The sequence below is a fragment of the Tympanuchus pallidicinctus genome, unplaced genomic scaffold (genome assembly GCF_026119805.1).
Source record: "Tympanuchus pallidicinctus isolate F22 unplaced genomic scaffold, pur_lepc_1.0 scaffold1, whole genome shotgun sequence".
Lineage (NCBI taxonomy): Eukaryota > Metazoa > Chordata > Aves > Galliformes > Phasianidae > Tympanuchus > Tympanuchus pallidicinctus.
The window spans coordinates 105,750,819-105,768,753 of NW_026294618.1; the positions used below are offsets into that span (position 1 = coordinate 105,750,819).

At 42.8% G+C, this 17,935-nt stretch overlaps 1 protein-coding gene across 7 annotated transcripts in view; it reads left to right on the forward strand.

Moving 5' to 3' along the window:
* The first annotated feature begins 6,141 nt into the window (after positions 1-6,141).
* ANAPC1 (anaphase promoting complex subunit 1) overlaps positions 6,142-17,935 on the forward strand; it is a 34,170-nt gene continuing 22,376 nt past the window's right edge. For 3 of the 7 annotated variants that reach the window (XM_052690569.1, XM_052690587.1, XM_052690620.1), the window contains exons 1-17: positions 6,142-6,498; positions 6,744-6,905; positions 7,045-7,096; positions 7,413-7,522; positions 7,911-7,993; positions 9,463-9,536; positions 9,789-9,937; positions 10,425-10,645; positions 11,251-11,460; positions 12,098-12,193; positions 12,673-12,763; positions 12,868-12,933; positions 13,682-13,819; positions 14,786-14,926; positions 15,372-15,432; positions 15,970-16,157; positions 17,017-17,091. In XM_052690569.1, coding sequence (XP_052546529.1) covers positions 6,286-6,498; positions 6,744-6,905; positions 7,045-7,096; positions 7,413-7,522; positions 7,911-7,993; positions 9,463-9,536; positions 9,789-9,937; positions 10,425-10,645; positions 11,251-11,460; positions 12,098-12,193; positions 12,673-12,763; positions 12,868-12,933; positions 13,682-13,819; positions 14,786-14,926; positions 15,372-15,432; positions 15,970-16,157; positions 17,017-17,091 — 2,130 coding nt within the window. In that variant the 5' untranslated portion in view covers positions 6,142-6,285. Of the gene's footprint in view, positions 6,499-6,743; positions 6,906-7,044; positions 7,097-7,412; positions 7,523-7,910; positions 7,994-9,462; positions 9,537-9,788; positions 9,938-10,424; positions 10,646-11,250; positions 11,461-12,097; positions 12,194-12,672; positions 12,764-12,867; positions 12,934-13,681; positions 13,820-14,785; positions 14,927-15,371; positions 15,433-15,969; positions 16,158-17,016; positions 17,092-17,935 lie in introns of those variants that run through there. The other 4 variants (XM_052690579.1, XM_052690596.1, XM_052690604.1 and 1 more) reach the window with 4 other exon arrangements.

Below are 17,935 nucleotides of genomic sequence, written 5' to 3' on the forward strand. Positions count from 1 at the left end.
CAAAGGCTGTCTGTCTTGTCTGCCCAAGCACCAGCATCCCGAACCAGCCCAACCAGTTGTGCTTTCAGCTCTTCACGGCTCAGCACAGAGCACGCTGCAGGGAGCACCCACCTCTCCCACACCAAAGGATGCAGAGTGAGTGCAGGTAGCACCGCACGGGTACAGCACTTCCTGACTCACACTTTAATGGCTCTCCAGTACAAAGGTTGTCCTACCCACCCACCCTTCAGACCTTGACACTGAGGAATGGCCGGTGCCCTTGGAGCCCTGCGTACGCACACACGCGCGTGTGCTGAGTCCTGTTTGGGAACACAAAGATCTCTATCATCGCAGATTTCTCCTGCCTTCACAAGAAGTTCCAATCCCCTTCTGATAGCATCAGCAGCTCTGCAGTACTCTCAGCTTTGTCTTAGCAGCATCTCAGCAAGCGTTCTTGGTGCCGCAGTACCTGACTGAAGCCCAACTCGTTGACCCCTCTCGTTCTTTTCAGTTTTGCTTCAGAGCAGTAACATTGTTTCTTCACAAGACTTTCTGGAGACTTTGGAGTCAGTGCAATAGGCACGAAATCTTGCACTTAGCAGACCTGGCACTGCAATCAGGCTGTGGGACCTTATCCGCTCCGATTTTTTCCCCTTTGCTATGTCTGTATTCCCATTTTCATTTCCATTTTGTCGGATCTCTTTATTCCTGCTTTCTGTTTGTGTGTGTTTCTCTTCCCGTTGTAGAGTCTCCTGTTCTTTTAAACAGCAGGCTCCTCCAGGAACGTGTTGTTAGCCCCAGGCAGATAGATGGCTTTCCTGCGTTAAATGTTACATCCTGGCCACAAGATACGGCTCTCAAATGATTTGCAGAGAAAAGTGAGCCCTTTGTGGTGCTGCCAAAACGCCTCTCTTCTTGTGCTGCATTCTTTGGACACGCTGCACATGCTACATCTCTCACTTGGCCCGTTCTGTCCCCTGGCTCAGCTGATTCCTCCTAGGCCAATTTCTCCTGTTCTGCAGATCATTTCACAAAAGCAGAGAGCCATCTCCCAAGGTTGAACACTGGCTAAAACTTCCTTACTTCTGAGCTCAGGGCATTCTTTCTTGTCCACAAAATTGCTGCTAGCATTGCACCGTCTCATACTCCCATTTGTCTTCACACAGATATTTGGCCCCTGGCTCTACAGATCCAGGGCACTATTTCTTCTAGCTGCCTTTCTACCAGAAACTGCAACACATTTTGCAAGCACTCTGCAGCTTGGTGAATTCTTACTTCTCCTAATTCTGGCTTTCCCCAGCAGGCTGCTTCTTATTTCTGAGAAAACAATAATGCCTTTAGTCATGACTTGAAGCAAGCATTCCCCAGACCACATGCTAAACACACAATTTCAAACATGCTTTCAAGGCTTCCACTGCTTCTCCCTCTTATGAAGAAAAAGAAAGAGAAGAAAAGTGCTTTCTGATACACTACCTTGACAGGAATGGAGAAAGCATGACTTTGCAGCAGTGGTGATATGTGAGAGCTACTAATTGTGATCTGCAGTCAGCAACACCCTGTTGTTTAGGTGAGCAATTATTAGGGTGAGAGGTGAAGAAAGGAACCACAGTGCAATGTCCAAATGGCTGAAAGTACCACGGGAGGAGCTGGCTCCCTGCAGACAGCTGGCTCCACACGGTGCAGACAGTGTGTGTGCTACAGCACCCACAAGATGGGCAGATGAACAGCACGGTGCTGACCTCATCAGCAAAGCTCGTCTTTACAGGAATAGAAATAATCTCATTGTCCTGCCAGATTTTGGCAGCGGAGCACATCCCAAAGCAGTATGTCTGCACGTTCTGCTGTGACACCACAACCAAAGGAGGACAGCAGACACTTAGGAGCCAAGCGGATGGTTACACATGGATGACACTCGATTCTAGAATGAAGTACATCAGCGCATCGCTCCTTTCTCAGAATCCGTCCGGTCTTCCCAGAGCAGCCATTCAGATCGCCCGACACCTAGTGCTGGTAGTCTGAAATGCAGCTGTGAGGGTTGCAGCGCCCTCAGCCCTTGTGAGTATTGCAAGCCTGTGATGCTCCTTAGACAGACAAACCTCAGCGGGTTAGAAACTTATGAGTTCCACCTGAGCAAGCTTTAGCAAGCCGAAGCAAAAGGATGCTCAGCAGTCAGTGCATTAGTTAACATAGTAAACCAAAACCAGAGCGGCCTGGCTAAAAGGGTGGATTTCATCACACGCCTCAGCAACTCGGAGGGCAGTCCCTTGGCTGTTCTCCCAGGCCAAGGGAAATGGAAGAGCTGTGAAATGCACACTTACTGGGGAAAGGACTAAGAGCCCTGTAGAGGGCGGAGAGGAAAACAGAAAAGCACTTGAAATAGTGTATATTGTGAGAAGAACAAACCAACTTGGGCAGCAACAAGCATGTAGGGATAGCATGTAGCTACAGGGATATTCATCCCTGGGGCTGGGACACAAAATGGGCTTCAGCCCATGTGTAAATGCTGGGAGCTCACAGGCCATGACACCATCCCTCCCAGCCTACGAACCGGATAAAATCACAGAGCATCCTGAGTTGGAAGGCACCCACAAGGATCAAGTCAAACTCTTGGCTCCACATAAGATGAAAGATGGGCTTGTTACCCAGTATGCTGCGAGCCAGTCTCACACACAGGCACAAAACTCCCTCCTAAGATCTAACCTATATTTCCCCTCTTTCAGTTTAAAGCCATTTTCCCTTGTCTTATCAATATCAGATCGTGTAAAAAGTTGCTCCTCTTCCTGTTTGATTTCTCACAGACCTGCACAAATTTGGCTGATAGGAGGTCACCCACAAAGCTAGCACCCACAGGGATTTTCCATGATGCTTTTTATACATATTCTTATCACTTGACCACTCTTCCAACACAGCCTGCAGCTCTGTGACTGGTTGCCCAATCTGATGTCTTTTGCTGAATCTGAAGGGCACCCATACCAAGATTAATTCCCACTTGACTCACAACAATTCCCCCCTTTGAGACATACTTAACAGTGCAGTTTAGATTAGTCTCATTTTCTCTGAGGTTTTTGTTCACTGACTTCCAGCAACACTTGGATAGACACTGCAAGACAACATATAAACAGAGGCTAAAATTAACCAACACAACTGTTTAAAAATATGTGAAATATAGAATGGATAAAATCAAAGTTACAAAAGCAAAGAGTAATATTCCCAGAGTACAACCTAGTCCCAAATAAGCACCCAATCTATTCCAGGTGCAGTTCATGCATTTCTCATGATTTTTAGCTTTAGGGAATCGACTTCTTCACCTTTCCACTTCTCACATGGAGCTGTTTTTGTCCTGGTGTAATGAACCCAGCACTCAATCCCCTTTACTTTTACTGCAGTATCTGTTGCTAAGAGTATCAGATAAGGTTCTTTTCACTTCTCACGCAGAGGTTTGGAGATACACTTGGTCCCATGGTTTGAAGGAATGTATGGGCACGTCCAGGAGTTCCTAATTGCACATACCTGAGAAGGGAAGAAAAAGATTCTTGCCAAAGAAAAGACATATTCAGTAAGTATTTGACCACCAGCTACATGCATCTGATCACTTTTTGCTGCCAAATTTATAGTATTATTGTTTTCAGTGAAAGATTTCAAAAGGATTAGCTCCTTCCATAATGCTGTGGGCTATTTGAACTCTCAGCAATGCCAATTTATTTCCAATGTTCTTCTTGACATAACCACTGAAATTGCCTTTTTGATATTTGATTCATTCTTTCTACCTGACCCCTTGACTGTGGTCTCCACAGAGTATGTAAGTATCATTTGCAGGAAAACAGATACTCCTTGCATTATTTTTGCAATAAAATGAGCTCCTCTGATGAGAGTCCTCCTGAATATCAAACCTTGGAATTATTTCTTACTGTAAAAAAAATTTGACTACTTCCCTTGCTCTGTTGGTTTGTCATGGGAATGCCTCAGGCCATCCAGAAAAGGTGTCAACCAATCTCAATAAACACTTCAATCCATTACACCACTGTAATTCAGAAAAGTCAATTTGCCAGTATTCCCCAGGTACAAAACTCCTTTTTACCTCTCCTGGAGGGGCTCTCCTATAGATTTTAGGATAACTTTTAAGGCACATCACATTTATTTGAACAATATTTTGGCAACCAATAACAACGTTGCTTCCCACCAAGTATGTTTGCACTGCTCCAATACAGTACCTAGTATATACACACCTGCAGAGGAGTGCTCTTTCCATTAATTTTTTCCCTACACACAACTGCTCATTAGGTGTTACCTGCTATCCTTTGGTAGTTTTAGGACAATTTAATAGCTCTCCTAACTTACCTTCTTTTCATATAAACAGGAGTCTTAATATTTAAGATATCTCCTTCCAAGGCTATAATTGCATATCCAACTTTCTGCTCCCCTTTAACAACAAAGCTGATTCCATCAGTGAATAGCTCCCAGCCAGGACTTTCCAGAGGTTTAGATCTCCATTTTAGATTTCCATTTAGATCTGTCTGTCTGGAATTGTTCAGCTTCTTGCAAACAATCTCGTCTTCCTCATTTACAGGCAGGAACGATGCAGGATTTAAAACACTCAGCATTTTTTAATGTCATGTCACCTTGCTCAAGCAGTACCATTTTGCTGGGGGGCAGGCAGTGATGTCCCTTTTCTTCCAAAAGAGCTATGACCACCTGTGGTACATAAACGGCAACTCTCTGCCCTAGTAGTAAAGTAACTGTCAATTTCTTACCTTGCTGTTGGTTCCAATTCTTTAGCCAGTACATTACCAAACAGTGCAGGGCTGTTCTCGAATCCTTGGGGAAACACCATCCAACACTGCTGGGTCTTTGTCTCTGTTACTGGACCTTCCCATGCAAAAGCAAACAATTTCTGGCTTTTCTCATCCAAGAAAAGGCAAAAAAAAAAAAGCATCTTTCAGACCTAGAACTGTCTAGTAAACATTAGAATCAACTCTAGTAGATTCTACTGGAACTCTAGTCAACAAAGTTCCAAACTGCAGGATGCACATTAGCACCTACTTCATTAACAGCTCTCAAATCTTGCACTAATTGATAATCATGGCTTTTTAACAGTATTATATACAGATTGGCATTCTTGTCATAGTCTTTACTTTAGGAAATTCCCAATTACAGGTTTTAGCCCAATGCAGACCTCCAGCTTTGTAGGATATTCTTTTTGTCTTACCAGTTTAACTCCTGGCATAAATTCTACTCTTACTGGCTCAGCAGACTTGGCTCTCCTTGGCTTTTCTGTCACCCACACAAAAGGAATTTCAGATGGAATTTCAGTTTCTCGTTTTTCTTTGCTTCCTTCTCTCAAGTGTCCCTGTAACAAACTGACTTGTGTCTGCCGGGATTTATCTTGCAGGATGTGCATCTAATCCTTGTTCTCATCAAAATTTAGATCCGAGCTCTCAGTTTGATCATCAAATCCCATCCCATGAGAAGTAAAGGGCATTTTGGCACACACAAAAACTCACGTGTTAAATTTCCAGTTCCACATCTAATCCTGTGGCCCCAACTACTGGCATACGATACCTAAAGGTCCTTTACAATAATTCATAGTGGGGCAAGCAGTTCTGGTGTCTACTAAATAGTTAATAGCTTCATTCCCCAGCTTTACTGGAACCTGTGGTCAGCTGTGGAACTTAATATGTTCATCCCCAGCCCCCATCAATCAGGATCTTCTACTTTTCTCACCAGCTTCTGGATGCTGAACTGGAAGCATAGAAGTCCCATTGCTTGGCTTACAGCAATAGCATCACACACACAAAAAAAATAAACCCTACGTTCTATTATTGTAAATGTAGGCTATACATAAATATATATCTTTTTCTGTGACACAGAACATGATAAAACGGCCTCAGGTTGCACCAGAGAAGATTTTGGCTGGGTATTAAGAAAAATTCCTGCACTGAAAGGGTTGTGAAGCATTGGAACGGGGTAATAGTAGAGCGCCCATGGAATTGTTAAAAAAATGTATAGATGTGCTGCTGTGGGATGCGGCTTAATGGCAGACGTGGCAGTGAAGGCAATAAGCGAGCGGCTCCCCTCACAGCACACCCCACCCGCTCACAGCGCCTCCCGCCCGCCGCCATCTCGCCTCCCGTCGGCCCCCGCGCGGCGCGGAGCAGGGCGGGAACCGCGACATGGCCGCGCCCTCATAAAGCGCCGCCGCCGGCGCCCGCGCGTTTGCTCCCCGTGTGCGGCGGTGCCCCGAGCGGAGCGGGCTCCGAGCTGCGCGCCGGCTGTGTGCCCCAGAAATAATGAGGATATCGGGCCCCCATGTCGGACCACTCTGAAGAGAGGGCGACGATGATTGCGGCCGGTGACCTGCAGGAGTTCGTCCCCCGGGGCCGCGAGCACTGCCGCCGCCATCCCGGCGCGCACAACCTGCAGCCGCGGGAGCTGCAGCCAGCCTCCGAGCTCTGCTCGTCCGACGGGGCGGCCGGCCTGGTGGGCTCCCTCCGCGAGGTCACCATTCACGAGCGGCAGCGGGTAGGGCCGGGCCCCAGAGGGGCGGGGGGGGAAGGGAAGGGGGAGTCTGTAAGGGGGGGGGAGGATCTGTTCTGGGAGGGGGGGGAGGAATTTGTGGTGGTGGTGGTGGGAGCTGTGGTGGGACACCATCAGGAGAAACATGTCAGGGTAACCTGTCACTTCCTGAGCCCATTGACCACATCTCTTGTATCTTCTCCTTATGAAATCCTCTGTTTTTCTGTGTGTGTTTCTCCTTTTTAATTAAGGAAAGTTGGCAGCTGAGGAAAGGCATCAGTGATTTTGGTGAGGAAGTGGACTATGATGAAGAGCTGTACGTGGCCAGCAACATGGTCATCTGGAGTAAAGGGAGTAAGAGTGAAGCATCAGCTGCCTATAAGGCATTTAGCGTTGACAGCCCTGTGCTGCAGGTATGTTCACTGGATGCTCTGTTGTGTTTGCAAACAGTGCCTTGAGGGTAGGGGTGTTTGCTGGGGAATACAGAAATATGGGTTTTGGTAGTAGCATCAACTTGTTCTTCAGACATTGTTGTGCTGTGCTTGGTTTTAGGCCTTGTGGTGTGACTTCACTATTCAGCAGGAGAAATCTGACAATGCTGATGGTAAGTTGTATCCCTGAGTTGTAGGGGCTTCTGGAGATCATCAAATCCAGCCCCATGTTAAAGCAGCTGTCCTGCAGCAGGTCCCACAGGAATGCATCCAGCCAGGTCTTTAATATCTCCAAAGGAGACTCCACCACCTCTCTGGCATTACTGTAATGCCAGCTGAGTACTTTGAGCTCAGCCCTTTTGACATGAGCGTTTCAGTCATTGAGAACTGTTGTTCTAAGGCTGCCTCCTGCCCCTTCTATGTATGTTCTTTTGCACAGGGAATATCTAAGAAAAGAAATAATCTGACTATCCTTTTTTTGTTCTGCAGTTTCAGGCAGTAAAGAAATAGTACAGAAATGCGTCTGCATATTGCAGAGCTCGTGTGTAAATGTACATAGCATAGATGGAAAGGATTATATTGCTGCTTTACCCTTCCAGGTAAGTGCTTCACCTTGCTTTCCATCAGTGGGCTTGTTGTCTGGTTGCCTGCCATACTGTGGTGGGCAGGTGTGCATAAAGTGCTGCTGTTGGTGACTGCTGGAATTATTCATTCTAGTGGGTGAACGTGCACCAGTGATGAAAGTGTAACATTGATTATGGCATTGGTGCAATTGTGGAAGTAGCAAAAGACAGATTGTAAGCTGTGGGAAAGTATGGGTATGCCAGCTTGGTGGTTTGGGAACCTGCTCTCATCAACACAACCCTTCTATTAAGAAAAGGTTTAGGTAACATGTTTTGCCACAGTATGATATTCAATGGTGAGAAATTATCAATACAGTGAGTGCTTGATATCTTTGTTGTGACTGTATCTCTGATCTTTTAATAGGTTGCAAACATCTGGCCAACAAAATTTGGTTTGTTATTGGAGCGTAGTGGTTCTTCACATGAAATACCTCCAAGTCCACCCAGGTATGTAGTGAGTGGCTTTAGATTGTTTTGCTGTAGACCATTACTAATTTCATACAGATGTGTGAAAATTGAAGAGGAATAATGAAAGAATGTGTGTGTTCATAACAGGGCCAGCTGAAAATGCGACTCCTACAAAGGGACTATCTATCAAGTCCTAATTTCCTCCAACATGAGATTGTCATAACTGTGTGAGAGTGTTTGATCTTGGGAGCAGGGGATGGCAGGCAGAGTGTTACTGACCTAATTTCATTGAGGTTTGTCCTGGAAGTTGTTTCCAGGCTGCAAAGGTAGTCATGGAGATTCACTGGGAAATTGTCACTGAGAAATTTTCTCTCAGCTGTAACATGCTTTGAATCTCTGGAGTATCCTGGCCCATATTTGTAGACCCTGTGCTTTGTGGCTGGATATATAGAAGAAAAGTAGGGTAAGGGGTTGGTTGGCATGCTGGTAAGTAGTCTGAGCATACACTTCTGCTCTTCCTTGTTGTGTGCATTCCAGGCATTTGTGATTGGGGGTTGGACTCGATGATCTCTGGAGGTCCCTTCCAACCCCTACAATTCTGTGATTCTGTGATTGTCTCGTCCTCATTAGAGTTGAGATTAAATGTAGAGGCCTTGAAAATATTCAAGAAAGATTTGGAAAAAAAAAAAAATATTTCCAGAAGCTAGTTGCAGTGGGTGTTCCATTTTAATTTTGGTACCAGGTTAAGCAGGAGCTCAGGCAGATAGCCTCTTTAGTGTGTTGGTGTGCTGTGCTCTCATCACTCTCCATAGGGATAGTGAAGTGTCTTCTTTCAGTGAAGGAAGGAGTTAGGCAGTGATTTGCTGCATTGTATTTGAACCCTTGGTCATCTCTCAAGTTTTCCTGCCTGTCAAATCCCCTGTTTTGCTTCTTGTGGCTGGCCTTGGCTAGCATCTGTGCTGGACCCCTTTGGGATTACTGTAGAATGAAATTGCACTGGTGCTGCATTTTCCTGCTTTGTTACTTCTCAAAACTGACCCTACTCAATCTGGACTTTCATGAAAATTTCCCCTTTTGCCACTCCCACCAGCAGATGGTTGGCACTATTGGCACTTTGTGATGGGTACAGATTACCTGATGGCTGGCTGCTGGTGTGGAACCCAAACTCTTCAGCTGAGTCTAAGAGCCTTCTTGCTCCTTGTAGCTGCCCTGGTGCTGACTGTTCGTTTGGGCCAGCCAGAGGTTGTCATGTGGCCACCAGGTGGGGTTACTCTCAAGTGCTGTGTGAAAAATAGCACTTTGATAGAGCAGCACTTTGTCTCACTCTATTCAGTTAATTGGAAGAGCTTCTGCTAACGGAATATGTCTCTACTGTTAGGTTTCAGGCTCAAATTTGTTAAGGTCTAAGGAGTGTTTTGGGATTGCAGCATGTGCACCAACTGCAAGAGAAGGCAGTTAGGCTTATTAGCATTTGGTTTTTGAACATGCTTTGTTTGGTTTCTTTTTAGAGAACCTTTGCCTACTATGTTCAGCATGCTGCATCCCTTAGATGAGATAACACCTCTTGTCTGTAAGTCTGGAGGTAGGTTTAGGCCTTGACATCAAATGCTTAATGTATCACTCAAGCATTTTCTGTATTAAAAATGTGCAATAATGGCTCTTTTAAGAAGTTAGGAGTGACTTGTTTTAGCTGCTTTATGAACAGGGAAACCAGTCAGGATAAAAGTCCAGATTGCAGAGCAAAGAGGGTATAAAAAAGTGACTAATCCTTCATCTGATAACAGTACTGTAGAAACGATATTTTCACCTTAACTTAGGCTAACTACTTCTTTAGCAGGTGTGTTTGGCTCTGCTAGAGTGCAGTATGTTGCTGATTACACCTTGAGGATTGTGTTTGTCAATGCTGAACCTTCCATTGTGATGACCTACGATACTGTACAGAGTTTGCATACTGTCTGGGCTCTTCGTAAAGTAAAGCCAGAGGTACAAATTTGTTACTGACTGTGTGTCATTATACATTTTTTTGTACATGTTTAGGTGCCATTCCTTGGGCATGTCTGTTAGAAATATCTGATTATTTGTGACTTAGTCTATTAATAGGGTGATTATTAGAGGGGAAAAAAAGTCATACTTTGTATATGCAACAGTTGTGGAGATCACTCAGTAAACGATGGCCATGTAACATATAGTGCCTATGATGCATTGTTCCAGGAAGTTTGTTCTCTGTTTAAACTGTTGTCCTCCATGAGAAAAGTGACAAACAACTTTCTGCCCTGAGAATCACAGTAGTGTCAGTGACTGGGAGGCAGACCACTGTTGGAAGGAATAATTGCTTAGACTGGTGTAACTGTATGCCTTACTGATGTAGGTGCATACTCCTAACAGCTAACTGATGAAACAAGCAGTTTGAGCTGCTTAGCTGGTACTGCCCATGTGTGATTAGTATGTAGAGATGTCTTTTCTTTCTCAGGAGCAGAACATGGTGCTGAAGTTCTCAGAGCAGCTGGGTACCCCTCAGAATGTGGCTGCTAGCAGCTCTTTGACTGCTCAACTCAGGAGCCTTTCAAAAGGAGACTCACCTATGGCCTCACCCTTCCAAAACTACTCCTCTATTCACAGCCAGAGTAGATCAGTGTCATCACCCAGCATGCAGTCCCGCTCGCCGTCCATCTCCAACATGGCTGCTTTAAGGTAGGTGCTGAACACAATGTGTAGACCTGATACCAAACAAATACAAGCTATAAGATAGGCAATACATGTGGCATTGATGTCTTTCTCTGCCCCTTACAGATCTGTCTGCCTGAGCTGTACTATGCCTTCTCTTACAGCATCTGCAAGCACTCTTGGAATGATTTTGAGACATTTGTTTGCTATTGTCTCTGTAGCATAGAGGGAACGATGGGTGTGCAAGAGACAAAGAGGTTCTGTTCTCATACAGCCAGTCTGTAGTGGAGTTGGGGACTGTCTTCAGGTCTTTTGAGTCTCAGGAGTGTTTTCAGTTAAAGCCATATTTAGAGAGAACGGGTTGGAACACATTTTCACAATCTGGACCACAGAACTTGAAATGTTAGTTTGCTTTTGGGATCTCGTCTCTTGGGTTTTGCCAGAGGCAACTGAACATAAACTGGGGAATTGTTTTTTGTATGATGGGATGTATCTTGAAGGGAGGCTAATATTGCACTAGCTGCTGTTTCAGGGTGGTTTTTGTTTTTAGTGTATGAACACCCTGGTTTAATAGGGGTTCTGATCTGGTTATGTATGCTCACTTTTCAGTAATGTTTTGTTTCTGCTTGCAGCCGTTCTCATTCTCCTGCCCTGGGAGTACATTCATTCTCAGGAGTGCAGAGGTTCAACTCATCCAGCAATGTTCAGTCTCCAAGGAGGCACAGTATTACCCATTCTCCAGAGAGCACTTGCAGTGATTCCTTTCTCGTAACAGAAACAGAACCAATTGTTCCTGAGCTGTGTATAGATCATCTGTGGACAGAAGCTATCACAAAAATGAGGTTAAGTGCATGTTGGAATATGAGAGAAGTGTGGGATTGCCAGTGGGGTGAGAGAAAGATAAAACAACAGCTTATTTTAGTGTGAGCCTTCTGCAAACAGTGATACATTAAGATAGGTACATGAACTTGCACTTCCCACTTTTTTTTTTTGAAGTCATGCTTGCTAAGTGTCCAGCCAAATGAAAAGGAAGCTGGGCACTTGGAATAGTTCTACCTGTTGTGTTACTCATAGCCCTCCAAGATGGGGGGATGCTTTTGTGAGATCTCTCATGCAAAGTAGATTCAAATACCATCACTGATTTAATTTTATTTTTTTTTTTGCATGTCTGCTCATTTTTAATCTCTTTTATTATTTCTTGCCCTATTGGCATGAAAATGGGCAAAACACTACTTAAAACCTAAGACTGAGTGGGAGAGCATGTGCTGGGCACACCAAAAAGTGTGAATGTGAAGACTGGAGTGCTAGAAAGTTAATTTCTCTCATAAGGACTGAAACTGAAACTGACACATTCCTAGCAACTTGAGGCACTACTTATTGAAGTCCAGTGTCCCTGTGGTTTGTGGACATTGTTTTCTTTTTAATTAAAAGTTTTTTATAATAAACCCAACACTATGCTGCTCTTTGTGTCTTATTTAGAGAGAAGAATTCCCAGGCATCTAAAGTGTTTATTACCACTGACCTTTGTGGGCAGAAGTTCTTATGCTTCTTAGTGGAATCCCAGCTCCAGCTGCGGTGAGCATTCCTACTTTGGGGACAGGTTTGAAGAAATAAAAAGGGAGGGGAGAGGGGTAAAGCACTCAAAAATGTGTCTAGATCAAAGCTTTATTTCAACTTATTCGTTCAGCTAGTGGAATGTGTTGTGATGTGAGGTGTCAGTGCTTCTCATGTGGAAGTTTTTAATTGGAGTGGTGTAGATGATTTGGATTATTTACATAAAATTGAGATTGCAAGAGTATATTCAGTGTGCTTTGAGTGGTATCCTTATTTATGCTTGTCTTTACCCTTTAGAATCACACTGGGGATTTCATTTAGACTAGGGGAATAACAGTAAATGGTTAGTGGGGCAAAGCTAGAAAAGGAAGGATGAAGGAACAAGGTATACCACAATGAGACAAACTGCACCTTGTAACACAACTTTTCTGTTTTTGCCTTTCTAAAACAGTTGATAAGACAAACACTTTATATTTCCTGTTGTTTTCTCAAATCTCTAGGTGTGTAAAGTTTCAAGAGAGCAATGATAAGTCACAGCTGATTTTTGGTTCTGTTACCAATATTCAGGCAAAGGACGCAGCTCCAGTGCAGGTATGTAACCTTTTATGGGCTATTAGCTGCAAAGTATCGTCCTTTGTCACTTATGTCATCCATTTGTCATACAAGAAGCTGAAGATGCTGTTTGATTCTTGCAGGGTGTTGATACACTGCTGGTTCTGGAAGGTAGTGGAAATCTAGTGCTTTATTCTGGAATTGTTCGTGTAAGTAGCAGGCTTTTGTGTCCAAAAACAAGTGTTTGACTCCAGTTATAAGCTAGGCTGTGCAGAGGGTGCATCATAACTTACAAGGTATCACTTTAAGCTGCTGTAGACTGCTTCTCATTTAAGACTTACTTGGGAAGGTGCCTGTGCTCTCCTGATGAGTGTAATTTATATACGGTGCTGGAAGGGTGGTTCTGAGGGATGACTGGTGCCTTGTGGTGCAACCAAATATCTGGAGCTTTTTTTGCAGCAGCAGTAAAGTGCTAAACTAATACAGTGCTTTCAAACAAAATATCAAGGATATAGGAAGTAAGGCTTTAGTTCATTCAAAATAAATGTTTTTGAACCGTATACAGATGGAATGTGTTCTTTCCACATATGCAGAGATGTTGAACATTAGAATTTGTGTGTTTACCTGTGTGTGTATAGTATGTATATTTTTTTAAAGAATAGTTGCTCTGCAAGTGCAGTTTATCCTATGAAGCACAGCTGAATTTTTAGTAGAAATAGACCAGTAGCAGTAATGTACAAGGCTGACCATAGATGGTGGTTTTCCTTAATGTGTTCTCCCAAAGGAAGGCATTAAATTAAGCAGTCTTCAGGCTTTAGTTCAAGTATGTATCCACTTCTTCTTAAATTGCTCCTTTAACCTGTTAAAATTAAAACCACTGGTGTATATATTAGCAAGCTTGTGGAAGCACAAGCATGAAAACCAACTGTTTGCTTCTCCATATATTGTTCAAAAAAGGTGGGGAAGGTTTTTATTCCTGGACTGCCTGCTCCATCCCTGACAATGTCCAACCAAATGCCTCGGCCAAGCACTCCTTTGGATAGTGTCAGCACTCCATCCAAGACTTTGAATAAACATCTGGGGCCTCTAGAAGAGGTAAGCAGAAACAAAATCCTGCCCTGAAAAGGCTGCAGTTTTTAATAGCTTTGGCATAATTGATCAAGTAACCAGATGGTTTTTTCTGTACTGCAGTCTGTTAATCTAAATTCTGGACTCTTAGATTTATAGAAATTGTGATGGAAATGCTGCTTTATGCTGATATCTTCTATTTAGGAATGTTCCTTAGCAAAATGTCCCACAGGAGAGCTGCTGTGAGCATCTTTAGGGTGTGAAAATGAAGCTTTCAAACACCAATACATCTGTTTAAGTTACAAAGTAGCTGAAGGCAGGTGTATGGATGGTCTTTAAAGAGCAGCTTCTAGTCCCTTCTCACTGTTTAGTAGTGCAGGATTAAGTCCACTATGGCTAGAGGAGATCATGAACATTTTGCAAGAGAGGGCCTGTTAGTTTAAACCTCACGAAGCTATTGTGAAAGACTTGTTATGGCTATGCTTGTCTTTTTCTGTGGCTGATCAAGACCGTTCTCTTTCCACTTTAGTTTTCACGCACAGCCTTCTTCCCCACAGCCTCCATCCATATTTTGTTTGGATGCATTGATACATCAGGTTAAGTGAAAGTACAGTGAGGGCTGAGATGGGTGTGTGATGCAGATCTCATAAACACATGCTGTAAGTTGAAAAGGGAGGTTTAAAAAACAGCTTATTTGTTTGACTGTTCAAGTTGGGCATCTTTCATTTGAATGTTCAATTGATTTTTAGCATTTGAAGTGTCTTTGGGAGCTAAATCTTTTACTTTTCTCAGGTAAAGTCCCTGAATGCAGTGTTTAAAGCCTGTCTGTTATGTCCTGCCTCACTTATGAAGTTTATAGAACTTCTGAGACACTTTTGAAATGACATTAGCAGCTTTCAAAATACTTACTGGTACACTTTAAAATGGTCATTTTAACTGTCCTTTGCTCAGATACTTTAACAATTCTAAGCAATCATTCTTACCACTTTGCAGAGTATGCTTTTGTCACCAGTTCCAGAGATAAGGGATTCTTCTAAACTCCATGACTCTACTTACGTTGAGGACTGCACTTTCCAGCAGCATGGGACTTTCATTCATGCTCTAAGAGATCCTGTCCACAACAGAGTAACTTTAGTAGGTATTATTCTGTAATTTGAGTCATGACTTTGTTAGCAAAGCAAAATAAGGGTTAAGCTTGTTTTTCATAGAATCATAGAACGGCCTGGGTTGAAAAGGACCTCAAAAATCATCTAGTTTCAACCCCCTAAATAGTGAGATGTTGCTGGCAGCTCCTGATCAGCAGTAAAATGTTAAACATACATTGTGAACTCCACGTTTTTCTATGTTGAATGTCCTAAAAGGCATAGAAGTTTAATGATTCCTGCAGGTGATTCAGGTCAAGGTCCATTTAAAGTGTTTTGTGGAGCTAGAATCTGAGGTTGCAAACTTTGAGTGTAGCCAATAGCTAAGAGTTCAGAATATGCTCGATATACAAAAGAGTTCTGAGTTGATGAAAACAGACCCCATCTCTCTTTAAAGATGCATTTTGTGGTTCAACTCTTCCTTTTTTTTCCTCCAGGAACTCAGCAGTAACACAATGGTTCGGATTACAATTCCTGAAATTGCCACTTCAGAGCTAGGTATGGTTCACAAGCTCTCATGTGAAATATGTTCCATGATTTCTGAGGGTTCCTTTTGGTTTTTTTTTTTTTTTTAAGTAGTTTATACACAGCTTAGACTGTGTAAGCATTTGATATGTTGTATTTTGAGGTTTATTGGCTTACTCTGTACAGCTGCTACCATTGATTTAGTTGTGCCCTGCTACTTTGAGTGCTTCATCTGATGCGCTCTTGAAACTTCTTTGTTCTTTTGGTCTCTTTCTACTTTACTGTTCATGCTTGCTCAGGGCTGAGATGTCAGTTCAGACACAACTTGTTTTCATTAATGAGCGAAAACCTTCCCCTCCTCCCCCTGCTTTGTGTGGTGAGTTAAAGAGGCTGTGTTTAACCAAAACTGAAGGAACAAAAGGTTATGTGGTGTGGCTTTTATTGAAAGAGTTTCTGGAGAGTTAAAAGTAGCTCCAAGTACTGTAACAATTTGTAGCATTAATTGTGTGAGTAGCATTGGGAGTAATGGAAAACAGGCCTAACTTTGGGCTTTTTTCTCTTTTGCAACAGTGAAAACATGTCTGCAAGGGGTCAAGGCTATCCTGCCCAAGGAGGTAGCTGTACAAATGCTTGTCAAGTGGTACAATGCTTATAATGCCCCTGGAGGACCAAGCTATCGCTTGGAATGGAATTTATTTGTAACTTGTCTCATGAATATGATGGGTTACAACACAGAGAAGCTGACCTGGACACGTAATGTAAGCAAGCGTGCATGTTTGTTTCCTTAGCTTATGTTAATACTACTGATAATTCTTCAAGGTTTGAAATGGTCAGAGAGGTGCTGAAGTAAAAAAAAAAAAAAATAGGTTGTCTCTTGTCCTAAATGACAAGATGCCACTGAATTAATTGTGCATTTCTAAATTTCAGGTGTACATTTTAGTCTGGGATGCATGTATCTATAAGGCGCTTAACACTAGCACATCAGATGAAAATAAGATGTCTTACTCCACTACTAACACTGATGGATTAAAGATTTTACTCAAACAGTCTTAATTAAGCCTATTTTGGTTAGAAGCAGAAAACGCACTTCAGATCCTAAAGTTTTTCCTGCAGTTTTCAAATTACTGCTTTAAGTTGTGTCTTTCAAATCAAACTTACTTGGAGTTTTCTGTAAGTGAATTTCCTGCTAGCAGTACACTTGTGATGCTCACAGGGTGGGAGGAGTAGGGGATGCAAGCATAAGTATACTGATGAAATAAAAGCAATTAGTGTGTACCCACATTACTTGCATTAGCTCGTACCCAGTATTTCCTCTGTCCTAGCCAATGCCAAAAGTTAGGCAGTCAGACCTCAAATTTGTGCAGCATACACCAGACTAATTAGCTGTGTGTAGAAAACATCTAATTGGAGTGCATACTTTATATGTGAGGAAAATATAAATATGTAAAGCAACATCATGTAGTGTGTGGTTTGAATGCGTGTTAGGACATGCATTTTATTTTTTAATTAATTTTTAAATTATAATTAAATATTTTTTTTTTAATTATTAATTTCTAATTTATTTTTAAAATAAGTAATTTTAATTACTTGTGCAGCATATTTCTTTATATCTTGCAGCTTAATGTTGGAGGGTCACCTTCACCAGTGAGTGCACCAAAGAAGGCTAGGCCATCAGAGACAGGGTCAGATGAAGTAAGAAATGGTTCTCTTTGACAAATAAAAGCTTGGGAGTGTGTTGATTTATTGTTGGGCTTTTTTTTTTTAAAGATAATTCAGTAGAAACACCTCTGATCTGGGCTCACCAGGGATTGCAAGTCTGTGGGGGAAGGAAAGCTGTTTTGCATTGTGCTGTGTCTGTATCCTGTGACCTTTCTTGTCAGGGTCCCGGTTTCAGGGAAGTTAGATTTGGGAATGAATTCAGTATGAATTACAAAACAACACCAGGCAGTTTTATGACAGTACCAAATGTCTTCTAGATGCTTTATCCCCTTAAAATAAAGTTGGCTTACTCTCCTCCACTCAGCACCTTCAGCAAGTTAGGAGCATCAAATTACATGCTTTACTGAATGCACTGGTTCTTACTGAATTTAGCAGAGTGTTCAAGATTGATTCACCAGGTCTTGCCTAGGCAAGAGCAGGAAGGTTGTTTTTCTTTCATGTAGTCAAGCAGTAAAGTGGATAAGACTTACTAGCATTCCATGTAAGAGGCTTACAAGCTACAATGGCACAATTGTGCCATCAGGTTTTGTGGGTTGGCAGCTCAGTGAACCCATGGGGTTTACAGGCTGCAATCTGTATGAAACAGGTTAAGATCTAAATGCCCAATGTGCTGTGATGGAAGTAGGAAAAAGGCTGGGGGCACTGGGTGAATTGCAGCAAGGTGTCATGCGCTGAATTATCAGTGCAAAGGAGGCACTTCAGATCACTTTTCTTCCATCTTTGTTTTCTTAAATGTTAATGCTTTGATTCATTATATGCATAACTGGAGGGAGGATGGGAAGATACAGTTTAACAATTGAATCTATGCAAGGTAGCT